This window comes from Bubalus bubalis, chromosome 15, assembly GCF_019923935.1.
Source record: "Bubalus bubalis isolate 160015118507 breed Murrah chromosome 15, NDDB_SH_1, whole genome shotgun sequence".
NCBI classification, from domain to species: Eukaryota; Metazoa; Chordata; class Mammalia; order Artiodactyla; family Bovidae; genus Bubalus; species Bubalus bubalis.
Genome location: NC_059171.1, coordinates 15,734,142 through 15,758,908, shown reverse-complemented (window position 1 = coordinate 15,758,908; position 24,767 = coordinate 15,734,142). Strand labels below are relative to the sequence as shown.

The 24,767-nt window shown below is 37.1% G+C and overlaps 1 protein-coding gene across 5 annotated transcripts in view; it reads right to left on the bottom strand.

Annotated features, from left to right (window-relative positions):
- Positions 1-24,767, bottom strand: part of MTDH (metadherin) — a 54,569-nt gene that overhangs the window by 20,298 nt on the left and 9,504 nt on the right. For 3 of the 5 annotated variants that reach the window (XM_025265062.3, XM_025265065.3, XM_025265063.3), the window contains exons 2-6: positions 18,174-18,275; positions 4,789-4,873; positions 3,906-4,082; positions 2,425-2,490; positions 690-926 (exon numbers count right to left, since the gene is read on the bottom strand). In XM_025265062.3, coding sequence (XP_025120847.3) covers positions 690-926; positions 2,425-2,490; positions 3,906-4,082; positions 4,789-4,873; positions 18,174-18,275 — 667 coding nt within the window. The remainder of the gene's footprint in view (positions 1-689; positions 927-2,424; positions 2,491-3,905; positions 4,083-4,788; positions 4,874-18,173; positions 18,276-24,767) is intronic. The other 2 variants (XM_025265064.3, XM_025265066.3) reach the window with 1 other exon arrangement.

Sequence of the window (24,767 nt, the reverse complement as noted above, 5' to 3'; positions counted from 1 at the left end):
ACATGATTTGGATTATGGGGGAAAAAAAAGAAAATACTGAAATTGTACACAGGAAAAAAAAAAAAGAAGACCATAAGGAAAGGTTGTCACTGGTGATATGATTTAAGAGTAGGTTTTTCCTTCTCTTTTTTGCAGTTTTCCATATTAAATATGCATCTGTTTTCTATCACACACACAACCTGAAATTAAGTTGCTTTTAACTTGAAGGCTCTCAACAGAAATAAGGCTCTAATAGTCTTTATCTTTAGAATTCAGGGGAAAAATTAATTACCAATAGTCATTTTGTAGACTGTAAAACAGTATATAAAATTGATGCTAGAAACTGTACCTCCATTTATTATTTTTATTTAAACTCAATAGTAGTACTGTTGAAATTAATCAAGAAGTCTGCTCACAAATTACACTTATAAATTATAAGACTAAAAATACACAATTATACTAGTTAGCTACACTGATAATCAAATGTGATAAAAGCACATGAAAGCATTAAGAGTAAATAATCAATGCTATTATTCAATTATTTAATTCCCAGTTTGCTCCATGTGAAGGATCTGAGATGAGTTAATCATTTTCTTTCTGTATAGCTTGACTAATTTTTCTACCAATGGATCTGTTTTTCATTCTTGGAAAATTTTAAATGTACCAGATAAGCATTTTAAACTAGCTTAAAATTTTCTAACAGCTCTTACCAATGCCAGAAAATATTGATCGGTCATTCCAACTCCTTCCCCAGTCTTTTCCATTTGCATTAGCATCTCCAGTGTCTTGACCCCAAGCAGATGGCTCGGTTTTCCTCTTGCCTGCAGAAGCAGGTGAAACAGAGTTCCACTTCTCCTCACCTGCACTGATCTGTGAGGAGAGTTTCATAGACTTTTCATTCCAGCCTCCTCCATTTACAGTGAGGTTTTCATTCAATCCTGGAGAAACTTAAAGAAGAGAAAACAAAGATTAAAAATGGATACATGACTCCTTGGTTAAAACTGGGATATTTTCAAATTTCCATAATTGCTTGGCTTACATCTATCACTCATTTTCCCCCTACAGTCCTCTGAACAGATCAAGCTTTAAAGATAAAATGGAAGGATCTGAAAAGTAACATGACCACCATCGATGACTTTTAAAAAATACAAGTAGGTTTGAACTTATATATATATATATATATATATATTCACACAGTAATAATGTTTTCAAAAGCAGACTGACCTGCTCAAAAGTACAACCGAGCAAACAGGAAAACAAATATTCTGGTATACTCAGAATACTCACCCACTAAAAACACAAAGGCTTCTCCTTAGTTACATGCTCTTTCCTTAAATGTTTATCCATATATATTATGTCTAAGGCAGTGATTCTAAAACCTGGCTACACATAAAATCAAATGAAAAATTTCTTAGATGTAGACACTGGAGTTTGAATTTCAGTAAGCTCTGGGAGTTGGTGATGGACAGGGAAGCCTGGCATGCTGCAGTCCGTGGGGTCACAAAGAGTCGGATACTACTGAGTGACTGAACAGAAGACATTAGAACCTCAGCCCAAATCAATCAAAATCGAAATTACTAGGGGTTGAGTCCAGGCATCAGTATGTTTGTGTGTACACGTTTACATGCAGGTATCCATACATATGTGTAAAGCACGTATCTGTATACACACGCACACACACACACAAATATACATAGGTGTGTGTATATAAGTACATGTTTCTTTTTATACACATGTGTGGCTTTCTAAGGTTCCTAGATGGCTGTAATGTGTAGCCAGGATTGAGTACGAAGGAAGCTGAAAGTGTTAAGAACAAGTCTGAAATAAGAAGTTGCTTCATTTCTGAATTTTTGTTTTACTACAAACACTTCAGTTTTTAGGTAACAGATACCACTCTCTACTTAATTCAATCTTTATCATAAATCAATAAATAAAATATATTTTCTATATGTGAAGTACTGTATAATTTTAGACTACAGTCCATTTATTATGAAAGATTTGATATTGTTCAGGAAGCAGTTTAGAAGATTAAAGGTATTAAGGTTTCTTATTTAATAAACAGAATAAAAGTCTTTTATCCCATATATGCCTATATAAAACTCAAGTCCATGGGAAAAAAGAAATCTTTTTCTCTACTGGATTAAACAATGCAAGCAAGAATCAAAATTGCATATAAACTATTACTAAAAGAATGTTTTTTCATACAAGGGAGAGGGATGAACAATGAGAAATATACCAATGTACCATTAGAAGTGGAAGTGACTTTTCTGTTTATCTATTTTCCAAAATCTCTGAACTATGATTATGTTACTTTAGTAATTAAAATAATTTCTAAGACTTTTTTTTTCCTTTCAGTGTCATTCATGTGAGGAAAGAGACAGATATATATGTTTCTATTAATACTTTGATGGGCCTTCAATTTAAGTTACATGTAATTTCTCTCACCCTGAAGTGTAGAATCTCCTTTTCCAGACTTAAAGTTGCTAACTTGAACATTTAGATGAGAATCACCTGGTTAAAATAAAAATAAAATTTGTTTAATACTAAATAGGCTATTATGCACATTAAAATTAGGAGTAACATACAAATTAATTTTTTACTAATTATTTATAATAAATTGTTCCTTGAAGTACTAAAGTCTTATACTGGAAAAGAGTTTTACTCACAACATATTTCACATGTTCTTAGGAATTGAGTTCTCTAGTTACCATATTCTTAGTCAACTAAAATGCCAATAAAGGACCTGGAAAATTGCCCAAGTAGATAGAGTGTCTCCTGTTCTACAATGGTTATCAAGATTCTTTAAAGGAGGAATTGGAGAACTGGGCTCTGTAATTGGATTCAACTTTGCCACCTCTCAACAATACCAGCTAGCTGCCTTTTCAACAATCCTGGACGCAAACACATCAACTTAAGAACAATTTTGCCAGTATCTGGACCAGGATTTAGGAAATATGGCGAGAGGTGAGACCACACGTTATAACAAAGACACTACTGATATTTCTCTGACACTAAAAAGCATAATGATCATAATGTATCAAGAAATCAGCATGACACAGGACTGGGCTAGCAAGGAAGGCATGCAGCAAACAGTGAAAAAGGGCCAGCAACACAACCACCACAGCAGGGCCATCAGGTGACAGTGAGAACGGGCAAGAGAGATCAGTGCTGTGCCGCAGCCATAAATTCCACCAACCCATGCAGCAAAAAAACAAAAGCTATCAAGGCCAAGACACAGGTCTGAAGACAAGGGGGACGTGCTGGCAATTAATGAAAAGGTAAAGGCAGGAAAGCCACTGCTTTGAAGCAAGATGAACAGCATCACTGCAGACTGATGTCTCCAGGGTAAAAATGACAGCAATGGAAGAATTACCAAAAGGCCATCAGTATCGGATAGTTTGAACATTTGAAAGCTTGGGAAAAGCATTAGCTCAATAATGTTTGCAGTTCCAGTCTAGTTTTATCAAACACGTACAGCATTCTCAAAGAGTTGGGGTGGTAAGAAATTCAGATAGAACCCACACTATCCAGAACATGCTTGTTTCATCTTGGAATGGAAGCACCCAACATGCAGAATGGTGACAAGTCATTTCATTAAATGAATGTCCACTATAAAAAATGGAGATGTTAAGAGAGCTAGGTCAAGGCAATTACACGTGAGAAAAAAGCAGCAATCATTTTCTCATGTGACTCAAGGCAGAAAGGCAACTTGAATTTAATAGGTCACTCATTAGGCAGCATGTAACAGTGACACCGCTGGTACCAGGTAAACCAATACGTGGTCCACAAAGCTCTCACGAAGAAGGGTATATCAGCACAATGAGGTCAGCAGCTCAAAACAGCCCGATTTTGATATAATGATATTTTGTACATCTGATTAAAAGAAATTGGATTTGATGTATCACTCTTATGTTCCACTAATATACCTTTATTCTTCTTGGAACCAACAGGAAATGATGCAGTTGTAACTTGCTCGGTGGTAACTGTGATGGTATTTTCTATCCCAGGGATAGTTGAATCCAATGAACCAGAATCAGACTGCACCTTATCACGTTTACGCTGCTGTCGTTTCTCTCTGTGACTAATTTTAGTTTCCCAGGCTCCTGACATAGCCCCAGAAAAAAAAATGTTATTCAGTAGGGGGAAGACAAAAAGGTTGCAATTTTGGGGGGAAAATAGGGTGGGGCACCTGAAATATGATAAATTTAGATATTAAACTCAAAACCAAGAGTGCTGATTATATTCATTTATCCTATGAATTTATTCTAATTGTGCTGTTTCAGGCAGCTAATTGCCATTATTTATTCTGGTAATTTTGATCAGATCTGTCATCTATGGTTTAGAAAAAAATTGATATGTTATCTTGTATCTTTTTTTATCTTGCTGGGTAGAACTAGTAGGGGACTGTTATATATACTATGGGTTTATTAGGTGAGGACAATAAATGGCTTACTTAAAAATTTTGTACCGAGTCTTCTAGGGATGGTATATTTAAGAACAATGGGAAAAAACCAAGCCACACTGCTAGGAAACAAAGACAAAATGAATGGTTTTTAAATTGCTCAAGATATTGAGCTAGACCTTAAATTTCAAGGCAGTTCCCTTTAAGGATAGAACTATTAGATCCTTAAATAATTTAGGGGAAAAAGTGTCTCCTAATAATGTCACTGATGTGTACATTAAAATCTCGAGTTATTGAACAGAAGAGCTAAATACAAGATTAAGCAAAACAAATGCGGCTTTTATATAATGCACCTTGGTTAAAAAAAAAATTTTTTTTTTCTACAGTCCTTTCACTTGCTCAAGTACCTTCATCAACTTCCTTTCCATCATGGCGTGAACTGTTTTGCACTGCTTTAGCATCTGACTTTGATTTCTTCTTATTTTTCTTTGACTGAAAATAAAATAGAATGTTACTTAATATTTCATTATGTTTTCGAAAAGGTAGAAGTCAGTAAAATACATAATGAAATGTATGATGCTGACAACCAAAAAAACTTAATGTTTGATTAAAAAACTTAACATATTAAATGGCAATAATAGTATGAGGTTATCATTTATTCAGTCGTTACTATATGCTAAGTACTTTACACTTAATTCTTTATTCCTTAAAAAAAAAAATCACTGAAGACAGTATTATTCCCATTTTAGAGATGAGAAAACAAAGATTTAGAGATGTTCAATATTAAATAGGCTGTTCTGGGTCACATGAAGTTAACGGATTAGGAAATAGGTCTATCTGGCTCCAAAGTCTGTGCTCTGAGACATCACGTTATCCTGCCCTGAATCATAAATATGGTACTATACCATGGTGTTCTCAGCACAATAAAACAAAAGGCTACTGCGAGTGGTCAGAAAGAAAATGATGTACTGATTATTGGTTTTTTGATTTTGAAAAACAGATTGCTGGCATATTCTAAGTATAACAAATTAATGAGTCAATTGCACAAAGCAGCTAATATTTTGTCAGTTCTGAAGCAGTGTGAAAATATCTAAGATTTGAATATGGTACATGTACAGTAATTCATTCAAGAAAAAACACCTACACGCATGCAAGATATGGACATTTTTAGAATGGCCTTCCAATTCCCTTCTGCTAATATTTTCTCCTTTCAAAAGCTTCCTAAAAATTTCACAAAGTCATGATAAGTGTTTCCAGAAGAGAACTACTATTCATAAAACACCGATTTTATTTATAGTTAATTTATACTTGTTTATTTACTGAGATTGGCCATGTATGCACTATTGTACACTATCAAGTTTACAATGAAAAAGAACAGGGTAAGCAGTAAATGACAGTTTGAGTAAGCAATAAATGACAGCTAATTGCTTTTCTTATTAAGAAACTGACAAATAATTTCAAGTGACATCAGAATATATAAAAAAAGATTATAATTTTTTCTTATATTCTCCACAGTTGATTTGCATGTTTCTTTACACATTCCCATTATCATGAACATGTTTTAATGTACTGCTTTATTACATCTATCAAACCAGGCTCATAGCCACTTAAAGAAAAAAATTTGAGACACCATCTTTTCAAGTGCACAACTCAGTGGTTTCTGGTATCTTCGAAGTTGCACAACTATCACTGCTATCTAACTCCAGAACCTTCTCACTGTCCCCAAAAAGAAACCTGGCATCCATTAACACTCACTCTCCACTATCTTTCCCCCTCTGGTCCACTGACCCACCACTGATCTACTTTCTGTCTCTCACATTCACTCTTAAGCAATGATAAAGCACATGAAGCATCTATCAATTACAATCTAGAGCAAAGGTCAGCAACAGTTTTCTTTTTGCTCTGGCTGCGTGGCCTGTAGGATCTTAGTTCTCCAGCCAGGAATTGAACCCGTGCCCTCAGCAGTAAAAGTGCAGAGTCTTAATCACTGGACTGACAGGGAATTTCCAGCAAACATTCTCTATAAAGGATCACACCCTAAACATTTCAGGCCTTGCAGCCCGTATGGTTATATATGTAGCAACGAAATAATCCTGCCGCTGTAGCATGAAAAGCAGTCACATACCACACAGAATGAAATGGGCGTGGCCATGTTTTAGTAAGTTCTATTTATAAAAATAGGCATATCTGGCTGAATTTGTTGGTGGGGGTGGGGGTGTGGTCCAGAGTTTGCTACCTCTTGGTCTAGCCGAGTACTGTCCAACAGAAGTATAATACAAACCACAAACATGATTTAAAAATTTTAGCATATATTAAAAAAATATGTAACACTAATTTTTATATTTCACCCAACACACTATCCAAAACACTATCATTTCAAAATGTAATCAATATTAAAAACTATTAAGATGGGCTTCCCTGGTGGTTTAGCAGAATAGAATCCACCTGCCAATGTAACAGATGCAGGTTAGATCCCCGGGTTGGGAAGATCCCCTGGAGAAGGAATGGCAACCCATGCCAGCATTCTTGCTTGGGGAATCTCATGGACAGAGGAGCCTGGCAGGCTCAAGTCCATGGGATCACAAAAGAGTCAGACATGACTTAGCAACTGACAACAAAATTAGTAAGATAGTATGAAAATAAAGAATGTTAAATAGCCATATGTGGCAAATGGCTACCATATTGGACAGTGTATACCTACAAAAACTAGGGTAAGTACCCCAACCTATGGATAAAGAAACTGAGGCCATAAAGAGATTACATAAATTGCCTAAGATATAGGGTTATTAAGTTTTGAAACTGAGACTAAAATCCAGTTCTGACTCCAGAGCCTGCCCTCACAAATCTTTCCTTTCTGCCTCTCTACATTTAATGCCAAATATAAATTCAATGAAGTATTAGTTATGTGATTTGAGGCTGAATCACCCTAAACCCCTTTCCTCAATGGTCATATGGGACAAAATCTACTAACTTCACATAAGGTTCTTTTAAGGATTAAATAGGATGTGAAAGCAGACTGCTCACTACAAAGCACTGTACATAGACTTTGATCTTCCCAACCCAGGGGTCGAACCCAGGTCTCCTGCATTGCAGGTGTTCTTTACCAGCTGAGCCACCAGGGAAGCCCTAAAAGAGGGAAGTTATACAAAAAGAACAGAAATTGTATTCACATTGAAATATACTATGATTTGTTATTAAAACAAGGTCTGCAGAAAAGCAAGGAAAATTATCTTGACTTAGGCGTCCATCTTCTTCGATTTCACTATTACCTTTAACACTAACCTCATTTTAAAAGTAACCTCTCACTCAGATGAGACTTCAGTTCAGTTCAGTTCAGTCGCTCAGTCGTGTCCGACTCTTTGCGACCCCATGAATTGCAGCACGCCCGGCCTCCCTGTCCATCACCAACTCCCAGAGTTCACCCAAACCCACGTCCATCGAGCTGGTGATGCCATCCAGACATCTCATCCTCTGTCGTCCCCTTCTCCTCCTCCCCCAATCCCTCCCAGCATCAGAGTCGTTTCCAGTGAGTCACAGCATCAGAGTCTTTTCCCAATGAGTCAACTCTTTGCATGAGGTGGCCAAAGTACTGGAGTTTCAGCTTTAGCATCAGTCCTTCCAATGAACACCCAGGACTGATCTCCTTTAGAATGGACTGGTTGGATCTCCTTGCAGTCCAATGGACTCTCAAGAGTCTTCTCCAACACCACAGTTCAAAAGCATCAATTCTTTGGCGCTCAGCTTTCTTCACAGTCCAACTCTCACATCCACACATGACCACTGGAAAAACATAGCCTTGACTAGATGGACCTTTGTTAGTACTTAGTAACATATAAAATGCTTTAGAGTCACAGGTTCACACACTAATTGACTCAGCCATCCTAGTAAGGTGAATCTTTTACTTCTGATCAGCTCCACTACAGCTAACAGTTGAAGGAAAACTGCGAACTTCAGTCCAATTAATTTATATTCCCATTACAAAATTCATACCGTTTTCTACCATCTATAAAGTCTACCTTCCTTATATGACATATAAGGCCTTCCACAAATTAATCTCTACTTTATACTCTTTTATTCACATACATGTAATGATTTGGTTCCAAGAGGACTGTCATCTCTAATACTCCTCTCTTTGCCCAAACTCTACTGACCATGAATTTTCTCTCAAAATAAAGTACAGTAGCCTGGGTGCTTTAGGGTGACTTTCTTTGTACCCTTTTCCATGTATCCTCCTCCCCCACTGATGGCCAAATCCTAAAATGATGTTCACTATTTTTTCTTAACTCGGCTCAAGTTCCACCTCATCTGCTTTATCCCTGACACTTTCCTGTCCCCTAATTAATTAGTAACTTTTAACATCCCGAATGAAGGTGCGAATGACTAGCCATATATAAAAGATGTAGTAAAGCTTAATTAAAAAAAAAAAAAGCAGTATAAATAGAAAGCCTAATATTTTCTTCCTTCATCCCAGTGGATACTTTTGGAGAGCACAGTCTTTAAAAGCACATGCTAAAGCAGTTCTTAGACGACGCATAATCTGCTCTCAAATTCACAGAACTTAAATATGAGCTGGGAATCAAATAAAACACACAGACATACTTCCATTACTAAGCTCATCTTTCAATCTTAACATAGACATTCCTAATATTAGACAATACCCAAATAAATGCTATTGTTTATCAGAGGGGCAAAAGGTACACCCTGACAGCAAAAGCAAATCTACTTAAATGGCTAACTGCTCTCTTAACAGATATTGCTATTTTAAAGAACTGAAAAGTATAAACAAAGGCAGAACAGTTCCCAGTTAATGCTAAAAAGATTAACTTAGGGAGTATAATCTAATATTTGTATTGCATCAAAACTATCATAAGAATACTGAACAAATTTTAAGTGAAATGATATTTTATTTTGCAACTAGCTATTAACACACAAGGTAAGTAGCCAGGTTCTGAATGTAACCCTTAATTCAATTTATTCTCTAACCTGGAAAGTAACTGGTTAACATTTGGGGAAACTGACTTAATATTTACAACTCTATAATTATCCAAAGTCTCTGCTGGCAACATTAGGAGTGATAAAGTAAATACAGCACACACAAAAAAGGGAACTCTGAGTATTTTCTAAAGGCTAGAAATGGATACTAGAGTGTTTTGGTCTGCCGACTAATGGCTGGTACATGAGGTTTTTCATTAACTCATGGTAAAAACTTTATTCTGAGATTTTTGTTTTGCTTCCATTGTATCAAAATGTCTTTTTTGCAAAGGTGACCGTGGTTTTAAAACTGTACTTGGTACAATACCATTTACACGTGGAATCTAGAAAGACGGCAGAGATGAACTTATTGGCAGAACAGAAATAGTCACAGATGTAGGGAACAAACATGGTTACCAAGGTGGGGGGAACGGGACAAATTGGGAAACTGGGATTGACATACATGCACTACTATTAACTAGTGAGAACCTACTGTGCAGCGCAGGGAACCCTACTCCACTATTCATGGTGACCTAATGGGAAGGAAATTAAAAAAGAGTGGATGCATGTATACATATAACTGATTCACTCTGCTACACAGCAGAAACTAACACAACATTGTAAAGCAACTATACTCCAATAAAAATTAATTTTAAAAAATCAGGAAGAAAAAAAGTACTTGATGGGAGTCCCCTGGTTGGTCCAGTGGTTAAGGTTAAGACTCCGTGCTTCCACTGCAGGGGGTGCACATTTAATCCTTGGTCAGGGAACTAAGATCCTGCATGCCACGAGGCAAAGCCAAAAATAAAGTTAAAAAAAAAAAAAGAAAGGTACTTGACAAAATTAAAAGTTGTTAGTGAAATTTATTTTGAAAGTTTTAGCAAATGCCACTTGAAAAGTATGAAAACGATTGCTTCAGGATCAATTTCATCTACTTTCTACCTAAACAAATATGGCAAGTCCCTAATTTTATATTGCTCAACATTTTGGCACTATTTTCCTCACTTGTCTCGAACATACAGGCGAGCTGCGCCTAGTTAAATAGCAAAGGATGAAATGAAAGGCCCAAAAGGTATATGAATTCCATTTCTCTACTCTATCTAAACTAGCAGTTCTTAATTTAACTTAGTAACTTGATGACACAAAATCAAGATGAGATTATGAAAAATGTCACAAATCTTTTTAAAAGTAGAGGCTTGCAACTGACTTCCCCCATTTTGGGGAGTGGGTGTGATTTAAACTAGACTCAGGATCACCCCACTCACTACTATCCTGATACTTTTTTTTGAATGGAAGAGTAGAGTTGCAGGTGTTGGGAAGTGCACACAACTTGTACTTTAACTCTTCTCACCCTGGTTATTTTCTTTCACAGCATTTATACTTGCTTGTTTCTAGTTGTTTCCCCCACTAAACTTCATGAGAACAGTGACTCTTTTATCAACACTTTTATCCTATTTTACCAACCATTATATTGCTAGAGCCTACAATGCTATATTTTGTACACAGAAGTGTTCCATTAATGTTCGGTTTATTAATGAAAGGGCCTAAAACTAGACTGAATTACATATAGCCCTATTTACCCAACTTTCACTGCCCCCTCAAATAAAATCTGAGCTATTTGTATACTTGATTCACCAACCAAGCCATTAAATTATTTAAATATATTTGGTGTTAGCTCATAAGTTATGGTACATTGCATAAGCTGCATGGTTATCAACTTATAATCTTAAAAATTTATAAGAAACCTTTCTTAAGATCTTCTTTTATGGAGCCCTTAACTCTTTCCCAGATTTGGTTCTCACATTTCCAATTTTTTCTTGTTGTTCAGTCTTTCAGTTGTCCAACCCTTTGTAAAGCCATGGACTGCAGCACACCAGACTTCCCTGTCCTTCACTATATCCTGGAGTTTGCTTAAACTCATGTCCATTGAATAAGTGATGCTATCCACCCATCTAGTCCTCTATCGCCCCTTTTTCCTCCTGACACTTCCATCTTCCCCAGCATCAGAGTCTTTTCCAATGACTTGACTCTTTGCATCAGGTGGCCAAAGTTTTGGAGCTTCAGCATCAGTCCTTCCAGTGAATATTCAGGACTGATTTCCTTTAGGATTGACTGGTTTGATCTTCCTGCAGTCCAAGAGACTCTCAGGAGTCTTCTCTAGCACCACAGTCTGAAAGCATCAATTCTTTAGCAACCAGCCTTTTTATTGTGCAGCTCTCACATCCGTACATGACTACTGGAAAAACCACAGCTTTGATTATACAGACCTTTGTTGGCAAAGTAATGTCTCTGCTTTTTAATATGTTGTCTTGGTTTGTTGTTGCTTTTCTTCCAAGGAGCAAGCAGCTCTTAATTTCATGGCTGCAGTAACTGTTTGCAGTGATCTTGGAGCCCAAGAAAATAAAATCTGTCAGTTTCTATTGTTTCCCCATCTATTTGCCATGAAGTGATGGGACCGGATGCCATGATCTTAGTTTTCTGAATGTTGAGTTTTAAGCCAGCTTTTTCACTCTCCGGTTTCACCTTTATTAAGAGGCTCTTTAGGGTGGTGTCATCTGCATATCTGATGTTACTGCTATTTCTCCTGGCAATCTTAATTCCAGCTTGTGATTGATCCTGCACAACAGCCTAAACTAATTCCACTTGGGTGATCCATTCTTGCTTCAATCTAAGCACTTTAAAAAACAAGTTCACTGTTTCACTTTTGAACCCCCTACCACTTCCTGCCAGACAGAACTACAGTATCATGGAAGAACAATGTGCTAAGGCAGTAGTCCTGGTTCTAGCCTCAGTCCCACTATTTGTTAGGCATTCAGACTGAAAAGTCTAAAGACAGAAATGAGGGTTCTTTTGGTTAACCTTAAAGAAGGCCTTGAAAATTAATTCCCTGGGTGGAACCCAAATCACAAAGCTATGGACTGTGGTACAAGGGCGCCTGGAAGGTCAAAGAGTCCAAGACCTAGAGAATCAGATGATATTAAAGCACTCCAGGTAACGAGACATTTTAATGAACCCAAAAGACTATATTAAGAGTTTAAAACAGGGGTTCAGGGAAAAAAAAAAAAAGAGATCAGACAGGCTTTGTAAACTGTAAGACCTCTTTTGCACTCACTCAACTTTGCTGCTGTATTGCAAAAGCAGCCACAGATAATATATAAATAAGTAAGTCTGTCTGTGTTCCAATAAAACTTTCAACAATAGACAGAGAACCTGATATAACCAGTTGGTCTTGGTTTGACAATCCCTGGTTTGAAACTACAGTTTCTAAGATACATTATGGAAGATAAAACAAATGTATGTAAGTTCCCTGGGCATGCAGGTTTTTCTCTATTTTGTTAAGAGCTGCTACAGTTTATGCTTGTATAAAATCTATGCTGCCGCAGAATAATTTTGTCTTTGGTCTTCTAAACACTACTCTTCACACGTCTTGGTCATAGGATAATCTTTTATACTCTTAAAATGTGTTGAGAATATTGAAGAGCCTTTGTGTGGGTTGTATCCATTGATATCTACCATTATAAATTTAAACTAAGAATTTGTTTAGATATGAATTAACTTATTTCAAAGTATAATAAACTATATATTGTATAAATGTACCTATATAAACAAATTATTTTCCAAAACAAACATTTTAGTGAGAAGAATGTCATGTTTTACATTGTGCAAATATCTTTTGCATCTGGCTCCATTTAAAAAAAACAAACCTGGATTTGCATATTATGTTTTTGCGTTAATTTACTTTGATACGTTGTTTGATTGAAGCATATAAAAAATATAGCTGCATACATGCAGATATGTAACTGGAAGGAGTAGTTTTTTAGTAGTTTTCCAGATAATAGTGTTATTTTTTTTGCATTAAAAAAATGTATTTGTAAAGCAATTAAGTATAATAGCCTGGTTAAATAGCAAAGTACTGGTTAAATGAAGTGTAATTGCTTTACAATGTTGTGTAATTGTGATATTCTTGATAGTACACCGAAGATTAGTAGTTGCAAGGGGAGGACAGGGAAAACAGGGAGCAACTGCTGAACAGGCACACGTTTTCTTCTTGGGAAGAGGAAAATGTTTAAAGATTAGATTGTGGTCACAGCTGTACAACTATGTAAATACACTAGAATTGTACACATGAAAGAGCTAAGTTATATCGCAGAATAAAGCTGTTTAACAAAAAAGAATGAAAACCAATGTGTCTGGAGCTTAGAGAAAATAAGTAGGAAAAGACTTGAGCTACAGTGCCTTTGATTATGTTCAAGACTGTACAACAAGAACAATGAGAAGTCACGAAGGAGTTTAGATAGAAGGAAAAAATATTACACCAAAACTTGTCAAATGTAGTTTCTTAAAAACTGTTGCAATGTTGAAGCTGAAACTTCGTCAACGAGCTTTCTATACTACATTAAAATCCACTGATCTTGCACCTTAAATGAATCTTTTATACTTGTCTAATTTTAGAACATGCAATCATTGAGCATTTGGAAAATACTGATTAGCTGAGTTATACTAAGCAGAGTATATACATCTCTCAAAAGGTTAAAAAGCATTCCATTATACACAATATCTTAAAAAAAAAGTGTTAACATCACCACTGATCTCATCATAAATTCATTAAGTACTGGGATGTTGTCAAGCTAATGGCAGTAGACATTTTCCAAATTTCTAATTTTTACTTGGAAACAAAGCACTTTTCAACAATACTATCAGTTGTTTTCCTTGAAGTGTCCTGACCATTTTTGAGAAAATTCTACAAATATCGAAGTCTAAATAACCATGGCCTGTTTACTTCTTGTTCTCTCAGGTAAAAATGGAGTAACAAGGAACAACCACTGTTTTTCAGCACACAGCATACTTTATGCATACTTCCCATTTCATCATACAGAATAATGAAAAGGCATGTATTCAGAGGTCAAGATTTAATAAAATTATCATTTTTATAGATTCATCAAGGATACTTTTAAAGTGGAACAATGTTTTTTTTTTACACTGTAAGTAGACTACTGTAAAGAATTCAACTACTATTAGTTTGGTGTCACTGACTTAATTTGTACTACAGAGTCAACAGTTTTGCTCACTGTTGCTTTCGGACCATTAATGCAAGACTTAGAGTAAAAAAGACAATGTCTCAATTATTAGGAAAACAGTTTTGCTTCTGGGACCCAAAAAAGGTCCTTGGAACCTCTGCCCAGGGGTCCATGGACCACACTTTGAGAACTGCTATTTCAGAGAAATTGAGAGACCATTCCTTGTGATGCTGGGAAATTTATTAAACTCTTTTCAATTAGCTGTATTAAAAAAAAAAGATAATACCCTCCTCCCCAGAGTTGTACGTTAGGATTAAGAGATGTGGAAATACTTTGTACATTGTGTACATCACAAAATGTAAGAAGCTGTTAATACTTATAATGAATATTTCAGTAGGACAATCACTGACTTCATCCTCAACAACCTGATGGTGACTAAATGTTATATACATTTTTGCGTTTGTTGTTTTTCTCACTAACCACCTTTATACTTCTATCTTAATTCAGACCTTTACAATCATGGATGCAATGCTGATTCGTTCATTATAAATATTGCTGAACATATCTAAGTTTTTATCACACCCCACCCCACCCTGACCTGTCAAACTTGACTGGCCTTTCCCTTGAGTATGTCTAAATACATGCTTTCATTTCAAATGAACAATGACTGTGTTCACTTGTTTCTCTTCTCTGCCAAAACTGGCCCCCACTTCTACTTACTGAAATACCATCCCCACCCGCAATTAAGTCAATCTTTTCTGGCTACCCAAAAAGGATAATCCTTCTTCTCTGAATACCTGGCACTCAAGGCCTTACAACTGATACCTTCTCTTCTGTTTGCCTTTCCTTAACAAGGCTGTAATCTCTCTGAGGGTAAGTACATCTTCTGTTTTTCTTTACTCCCTTTCAGCATCTAATAGCACAATACATTCAGCCTGGCTAACGGACCAATGTATATTCGATTAGAGACCAGCATCAATGAGGGACTGACCTTCAAGCACTTTTGGGTCAAGCGCTGACCCAAATGAAAACCTGGTGGCTTAACTTGCTTTATACACTCAAGATCTATACCTTGTCTTATCTGTTTTTTAGACAAAGTTTTATCTATAAGGCTTATTACTCAAGTGATGGACTTCCCTGGTGGCTTAGTGGTAAAGAATACACCTGCCAATGCAGGAGATGCAGGTTTGAACCCTGGGTCAGGAAGATCCCCTGGAGAAGAAAATGTCAACCCACTCCAGCATTCTTGGCTGGGAAGCCCCATGGACAGAGAGCCTAGCAGGCTATAGTCCATGGGTTCACGACGTGACTCAGTGACTAAGTAACAACAACAAACAAGTGACAAGACAAGGTATTCAGTATCACTGCACAGAGTCCAACTGCTTTATGGGCAAACTGTGTTTCTCAAATTGACTAAGGTGTCAGTCTGAGACAAAAACAAATATATAATAATATATATTAAGGTACATAATAGATCTAAAATGTTTATAAAAAAAGACAATAAGAAATCTGAAAAAAAAAAAAAAAAAAAAAAAAAAAAACCCACATATTTAAAACACATAAAAGCACGCAGCACAAAAAATTCACTGAAAAGAGAGCTGGACTGAACCAAGTTAAAAAGGATAAATTTAAGATGCAAGATGGAAAAAAGCAACACCAGCCATGGGTTGTAGCATTTATTATTAAGCAAAAAGTCAAATCAACAGGCAACTAACCAAAGGCAGAAACCTTGCACTGAGAAGGCAACAGTGGCTAAAAGGAGGTGATTCTGCCAAGTGATCACAAAGTGCATGGGCTTTGGCATCAGAATGAGCTGGGTTCAATTCCTAGTTCAGAAACTATTAATATACATGAAATTAAGAGAAGTCACAAAATCCCTCTATACTTCAGAGCCCTTATCTGAAAATGGGGCTACTACTATTTGCCTGGAGGAGTTTTTGAAAGGATTACAAATAATACAAAGCAGTAAAAAGCACCGACTTTGGAGTCAAGATGGGTCTGGGTTAGAAGTGACTATACTTGCAACAGCTTAGGTAACTTCAGCCTCAGGTTTCTTCTCTTTAAGACAGGTGTAATACCACCTCCTTACTGTTCTTATAAGGGTACTTAAAGTAACATGTATAAATATTCTAGAAAGTCTTACAAGTACACTCAGCGAGCGCTCAGTAAGTTGTTCCCACTATATGAGTAAATACATTTACCTCATCTTGCACAGTGCCTGCCACATTATAGATACTTAACAAATGTCAACTATTACAATTATTTTCTAACATAAGATATTTCAGAATGATTTTAATCACCCTGTGGTTTTATATCCATATACATACAATCTATATATGATTAATCAGAGACAAATGGTAGCTGATAAATGATTCCAATTACACATTTTTCAGGATAATTCAGGGAGTAGAAGCAGGAGTTAAGTATAAAATGCTCACTAGTAGAGAGAAAGCCCAGGAATAAGGAAACATTAGATTCAAGAAGTATAAACCTATATTAAACATATAAACTATTCACACTGTAAATTCACAATTCCTAAACTGTATGCTTATTTGTTAATACAAGTAATTTTCTATTTATTTTACTGCCAAAGGACAAGTCAGGCATACATTTAATTCCTTCCCACAACCATCCTTCATTTTAAGCTATCCTACCTGCAGTTATCTTGGCCCTAGACCAATTTCACTGGATTACAGGGGCAGAACTGATCTCACCAGTTCTTCAGTGTTACTTTGAAACTACAAGCATTAAGAAACTGTATCGACCACTTCACATCACGATTCTATGGGGCAGGAGCTGCAGTACCTTGGTTTCTAGACACTACTTACCTACCTGTGGCTGCTTTTTTGTTTGCTTTCCCCTGCAAAGGAGTTATGTATGCACAGGGTTAAAAAGAAGAGAAAAGAAAAGGGTGTGCATCTGTGCGGTTTTTTTTTTTTTAATTTTCAAGAAGTTTGGTAATAATAAAGGAGTGCCTGGAGGAGACAGCATCTTCTAATACGGTAGCCCTGATATTATAAGAAATTAGCAAAAGCTGGCACACAAGTTCATCTCTTTTGTTGTTGTGTCACTGGTTGTGCAAAACTGGTATGCAGTTTTTAATATACCAAAAGGAATTAAATAAGAAGTCTCTTGCCCACAGCAGGAGGTACCACTGTTAAGTTTCTTGTGCATTTTGCCTACTTACAAGCTAAATTAAGTCAAATAAAAATGGGTCAGTTCTAACACTGGCAACTAGAAAAGGAATAAAATCCCAGGGATGTATCATTTATGGGGTATACACTGTCTTATTTGAAAATTTAACAGTGCACACCCAAATCTTTTAATAATGACCTGAGTATAGAACATTTTCCTTGTTAAACAAAGTCAAATTGTACCTAGTAAACAGATGATTATGCTGCTATCACAAAAGAAATCTACTTCAACACTACAATAGGACAAATTTGTCAAGCTTTTTAGGTCAGATGTGCACTGTTAGCCAAGGTAACACAATTTTGTTTTCCTGTGAGAAATATGCAACATATCTGGAACCTTATTCATATAAAAGATGTTCAAGTCATGAATAAGTTGTCTTTGGCAGAATGCTTAATAATGCCACAGCAATGTTTAGAAACACATAGTGATACATCCTTCCTTAAAAACACACAACTTACTTAAACCTTCACTATCTATCCATCCACTATGATAAGCTCACATTTTTAGTTTTCCTTAAATGGGGGGGGTGGTGGTATATATATAACATTTTGTATGTCACTCTCTTTATTAAGAGCCTTGCATATAATTTCATAGGCTCCCAAACTTACCTTTTCATTTTTCTTGTCTGTCTCTATTGGCTGCTTTGCTGTTACACTTCGAGGAGTTCGGACAACTTCTTCCTCAGCCACTTCAACGGTCCGTCCATTTGGCTGCATAGCAACAAAAATGGATTCTGTTATCAAACTGCCTGGCAGATCAAGCCAAAGATCTATACTCACGAAACAGAATCAATGATCAAATTCTTCCCCCAACCCAAATTAAAGAGACTTTTGTACAGCTGTGTCATCTAAGACTTGTCAGACTACCATTTCTAGGAACTTGTAGTGTAAAAAAGAATGAACTTATAAGCAAAATTTGTACCACAAACTTATATTCTGATTTCACCTAGGCATCAGTACCTCCAACAAAAAATAATGGAATAGAAGCAAGAAATAAATTGTACTTGCACTCTGACCACCAACTGGCTGTGTACTCGGAGTATTTCATTATCTTTGAGTATTATTTCTACATCTGTAAAAATGACAGGTCTGATCTATTCAAAAGTCCATGAATGTTTCTGGTAAAGGGCCAAACAGAAAATATTTTTGGCTTTATGAGCCGTGTAGTCTCTGTTACAACACAAAACTCTGCTAGCACAAAAACAGCCAGAGATGATACATAAACAAATGAGTATGCCTGTGTCCCAAAGACTTTTACAAACACAGGTGGAGGGCCATATTGGTCCATGGACCACAGTTCATTGGTCTTTGTATTAGATAATCTCTAATGTCCCCTGTAATCCTACAATCCTATTCTAGGATTTAGAAGCTTTACTAACCCAATGCCAGAGTTTAAAAAGGCTATCTCAGCTTTCCCAACATCTCTAAAACAAAATGATAGCACTCAGAGATTTTCATGAGTAGAATGAAGTCTGTGAATACCAATCCTAGGTTTTAATCAGAATCACTAATTTTTTTTTTTTTTTTAATTGAGCATTTCTGAGCCCCATCGCCAGAAATATACTTAGATTCAGGGCTCTGAAGAAAAGGACCAGGAATCTGTATTCTCTCTTCTTTCTAGATCTTATTACTTCTTTTCACTTGCCCATTCTTCTCATATTCAACACAGTAAGTTAATAATCAATATACTAGTTTCAATTGCTTTATTCCCAGTTCTTGCAGAACAAACTTTCATCAATTACTTATTATAGCAGAGCTATAGTCAAGAAAACAATATGAATGTGCAAAAGTTTTCTAATGTGACATTACCTACATTTGTGCTAAATTATCAGGGATATGCAGTTGGAAAAAAGAGACAAGATTTACAGCAGAAAAATCAAAACAAAAGCTGTCTTTTACTTGATTAAATTCCTAGTTAATCCAAATTTAATCTGCTGAGTTTTGAACAACTTGTTAAAGGCAGACGGCTAATGCTGAAACCAGGTGTCCTTACTCTTGGTTTGGTTTTCTTTCTTCTGTGCCGCTCCGCTCCTTTAATGCTATCCTTCTCATTTCTGTTTATGTATACTGGGGGGCAGGGATGAGGTGGGGTGGAGGAGACAGTGCACAAAGAATGGTCAGAAACCCTAGAAAGGGACTTGGACTTATAGCCATATCCACATCAGGAATACAACACTTTTATTTAATTCTATCAATACTTTTCAATATCACCACCTTACCTGTCAATTCTCACATGCCATTTATTTCAGACCATCCTCTCGTCTAGCCAAACTTATTTTTTCAGGTTTTCTGGGGTCATTCTCACCTTTCTATGTAAGCTTTAATCCACCTGAACAGTCTCACAGCTTCAAGTCCACACAGTTCCCCATCTCTTTACTTGGCAGCTCGCAAGCCTCATATATGTGAAGCTTCATTTAACTAATCCTTTCAGGAAACTATCATAGTCACTTATAAATACTTCCATTTTACTCATGTAAATAACTAAACTGAGTCATTTTATATACTGGGCCTCCTTGGTGACTCAGTGGTAAAGAACCCACCTGCCAATGCAGGAGACAGGTTCAATCCCTGGGTTGGGAAGATCCCCTGAAGAAGGAAATGGCAATCCACTCCAGTATTCTTGCCTGGGAAATCCCATGGACAGAGGAGCCTGGCAGGCAACAAGTCCATGGGGTTGCAAAAAGAGCAAGACATGACTTAGGGACTAAGCAATAACAATTTATATACTAACTGTAAAAAGGTGAAATTAAGTGGTTAAAAACTATTAAAAAACCACCAAAAAGTTGAAGGAAATTCCTTTGAGACAACTGCAATATGCTGACAGAGCCACCCAAATCAAAGATGAAACCATCTCTTCTTTTGAACAGTCAGAAGTCCTCAATCAGTCGTCAGGAACACTCAGTTTCTATTTCATAGGCTTCCAATGATCAGCAAGCCAAAGGTGGTCCCACGCTTCAATCCCTGCTGATTTTCCTTCCTTCTCTGCAACATCGACTTGTGTAGCGGCTAGAACTGCAGCTGTTCCCTTGGTCTATGCGGATTTCCCAATTTTTCACTATCTCTTGGGCTTTATATAGGTCTCATAATTATTGGGACTCCATAAGTCATCAACAACTTCCTGCAAATGCCTGATATCATGAAACACTGATAAAAAGCCTACTATCCTAAAGAAAAAGTCAACAGCAGGAAGAAAGGATACACTATTGTGGTTGTGCCTCTCCTACCCACCACCAATAGCACTAATCTGGTCTTGTATTCTGCTACCACTGGTCAAGAAGGCCTTGTCCTGGAAAAGCACTGTTGTTGTTCAGCTGCCCAGTCGTGTTTGTGACCCCATGGACTGCAGCACGCCAGCCCTCTCTGTTCCTCACCATCTCCCAAAGTTTGCCCAAGTTTATGTCCAATGTATCAGTGATGCCATCCAGCCATCTCATTCTCTGACGCCTTCTTCTCCTGCCCTGAATCTCTGCTAGCATCAGGGACTTTTCCAATGAATTAGCTATTCACATCAGATGACCAAAATACTGGAATTTCAAATTCAGCACCAGTCCTTCCAATGAGTATTCAGGGTTGATTTCCCATAAGACTGACTGGTTTGATCTTCCTGCTGTCCAAGGGACTCTCAGGAGCCTCTGCCAACACCACAGGACATCAATTCTTTGGCGCTCTGCCTTCTTTATGGTCCAGCTGTCACAACTGTACATGACCGCTGGGAAGACTATAGCCTTGACTATACTGACCTTTGTCAGCAGAGTAATGTCTCTGCTTTTCAACACACTGTCTAGGTTTGCCATAGCTTTCCTGCCAAGAAGCAAACATCTTCTAATTTCATGGCTGCAGTCACCATCCACAGTGATTTTAGAGCCCAAGGAAAGGAAATCTGTCACTACTTCCACCTTTCCCCCTTCTATTTGCCATGAAGTAATGGGGTCAAATGCCATGATCTTAGTTTTAATAATTAGTTTTAAGCCGGCTCTTTCACTCACCTCATTCACCCTCATCAAGAGGCTCTTTAGTTCCTCTTTGCTTTCTGCCATTAGAGTGGTACCATCTGCATATATGAGGTTGTTGATGTGTCTCCCGTCTGTCTTGATTCCAGCTTGTAACTCATTCAGCCTGGCATTTCTCATGATGTGCTCAGCGTATAGGTTAAACTAACAGGGTGACAGCAGACAGCCGGGTGGTACTCCTTTCTCAATCTTGACCAATCAGTTGTTCCATACAGGGTTCTAACCGTTGCTTCTTGACCCACATACAGGTTTCTCAGGAGACAAGTAAGATGGTCTGGTATTCCCATCTCTTTAAGAGCTTTTCACAGTTTATTATGATCCACACAGTCAAAGGCTTTGGTGTAGTCAATGTTTTTCTGGAAGAGGTAGATGTTTTTCTGGAATTCCCTTGTTTTCTCTATAATCCAGTGAATGTTAGCAACTGGATCTCTGGTTTGTCTTCCTTTTCTAAACTGAGCTTGGACATCTGGAGGTTCTTGGATGGCATAATGCTGAGCCTAGTATGCAAGCTTTTAAGCATGACCTGACTAGTTTGGGAGACGAGTGTAATTGTCCGATGGCTAGCACATTCTTTAGCACTACTCTTCTTTGGAATTGGGATGAGGATTGACCTTTTCTTGTCCTGCAGCCACTGCTGGGTCTTCCAGATTTGTTGACATATTGAAGGCAACACCTTGATGGCATCATCCTCTAGGGTTCTACTGGAATTCTGTCACATCCACTAGCTTTATTAACAGCAGTGCTTAATGCCCACTTGACTTAGCTGTCCAGAATGTCTGGCTCTGGGTGGCTGACCACCCCATCACAGTAATCCAGAAAAGCATTAACCACATTTAAATTAGTAAATCCCTAAATGGAAGCATGAAGGCTTCCCTAGTGGCTCAGTGATCAAGAATCCACCTGCCAATGCAGAAGACAGGTTTGATCCTGGGTCAGGAAGATTCCCTGGAGAAGGAAATGGCAATCCACTCGTCTTCTTGCCTGGGAAATTCCATGGAGAGAGGAGCCTGGTGGGCTACAGTCCATGGGGTCACAAAAGAGATGGACACGACTTAGGGACTCAACAACAACAAATAAAAATGTATTATGTAGATTTGCTCACATGAAAAGAACTAATCACAAACTAACACTTCGAATCCAATATTACTTCCACGCTCAGTTTTACATCAAAGTATTTTCTCTGGTCATGGAGCCTTAATATATGTCGCTTCTACAAATTCGAATTATATGAGCTTCTCTCTATGCCCCAGTTTAAAATTCTCTGGAAAATTTTGAGGTGTTTCCCTCTAGGGCCAATCAAAGTTAATTTTATATATAGCATGCAACCTATACTTTAAATTAGACCACTCCAAAATATCCTTCAAATTTGGTGAAAATCAACCAGTAACAGAAAAATAAAATTTCTTATGTGGATAAACTTGTAGACAATGCCATGTCAACCTTAATATTAATACATTTCCTCAACTCCCAGTCCAGATCTTTCTTAAAAATACATTTGCAAAAGAATGTGTTTGTGTGTGTGTGTGTGTGTGTGTGTGTCTTGGGAGGGTGATAATGCAGAGAGAAAACACCCAGCTGACAATCATGAAAATAAAAGGGAGGAGGGGGCCACACAGCAGGAATCTTATTTAATAACTATGATTTCAAGGAAATAAAGTTCTTCATGTTAGTTTCCAATTTATTAATTTCATACAATTCTTTACACACTAAGTACTTTTTAGTACAAGGCACTGGGCTAGGGGCCTCAGGGACACGGACATATGAAAGAAATCTGCCCTCTGGGAGTCTTAAAGTTCAGAATAAGGAGGTATACTTAATAACAGACTTCTACTCCATTTGAGTGACCTTTACATATTGGTTAAATTTAAATTCTAAATTTCTAAAATTCTAATTCTAAATTTCAAAAAAACCTATAGCTGGGACTTCCCTGGTGGTTCAATGGTTAAGAATCCGTCTTGTAATGCAGGGGACTTGGTTTCAGTCCCTGGTCAGGAAACTAAGCTCCCATGTGCCACTAAACAACTGAGTCCTTGTGCTGGAACTAGAGCGCCTGTGTGCCGCAACTACAGCCCATGCTCAGCAACAAAAGATCCCACATGACCCAACAAAGATCTGATGCAGCTAAATATATACATAAATATTTTTTAAAAAGAATCTAAAGCGACAGTAAGCATATATAAGGTTTAACATTTTACACTCCTATTTTCACTTAATTATGTAAATTTTTATTTTTAGCCACAAAATGTAAAACCCATGACTTCAAATTTCTTGGAAACTTCTTAAGTCTTAAAACTAAAAGGGCAGTCTACTAACTACCAAAAAAAGTGAAATATGAAAAGTCTATGGGGTTTGGCGCAGACAACCTGGGATTAAGGTCCAACTTCTATATATAATCACCGTGATTTTAAACATTTTCCTTGACTTAATCCTCAACTTCATCATCTATAAATATGAAGAAAATATGTAATTTGTCTTGTATAGGTTTCTTGTTAAAGTAAATGAGAGAACATGTGAAAACATACTTTCCATATTCAAGAAACAGTTTCTTTCCTTCAATATCCTTTCCTCTCCAAAGCTATGAAGGCCTATATCCTCACCCTATGTTCCAGCATTCAAGTCTTTTTTCGTATTAGCAAGCTCAAAATGAATGTTAAGTCCTGGTGGTCAAGAGCCTTAAAAAACTGTACATGTATCCAACGGGCCCAATGCTGCAGACACAAATTCTTTTGGGAAGTTAACAGAATACAAATGATGAGTAAATATAGCCTCTCATAGGCTAGAAATAGTCCAGGCTTGCTCGAGAGACATGTCGTACTATCTTTTTTCTTAAAAAGCTGCTTATAGTCTGTATTCTAAAAAAGATTACACAATATTTACTCGTGTTCATTCACTCAGTATCCGGTAAATGACCCCAGTAGAGTAATAAGCAGGGCTCTTAAAGCCTTGAAACAAGACAAGTGCGGCACAATCCCTGTCCTCACGAAGCTTAGACCCCAGCAAAGGAAGACAGGTATAGCTCAGAAAAAACTGCCCTGGCTCCCCACCTCCCCAACCCTGGCCTCTAAAAGGAGAACAGTATGTGTTTTGAAAGCAAGCTGAGATCATGGTTGAATCCCCAATGTCTATCACCCTGGACAAGTTACTACTTCGCTGCAGCCTCAATTTGCTTAGCAAGAAATTATACTTTGCATAC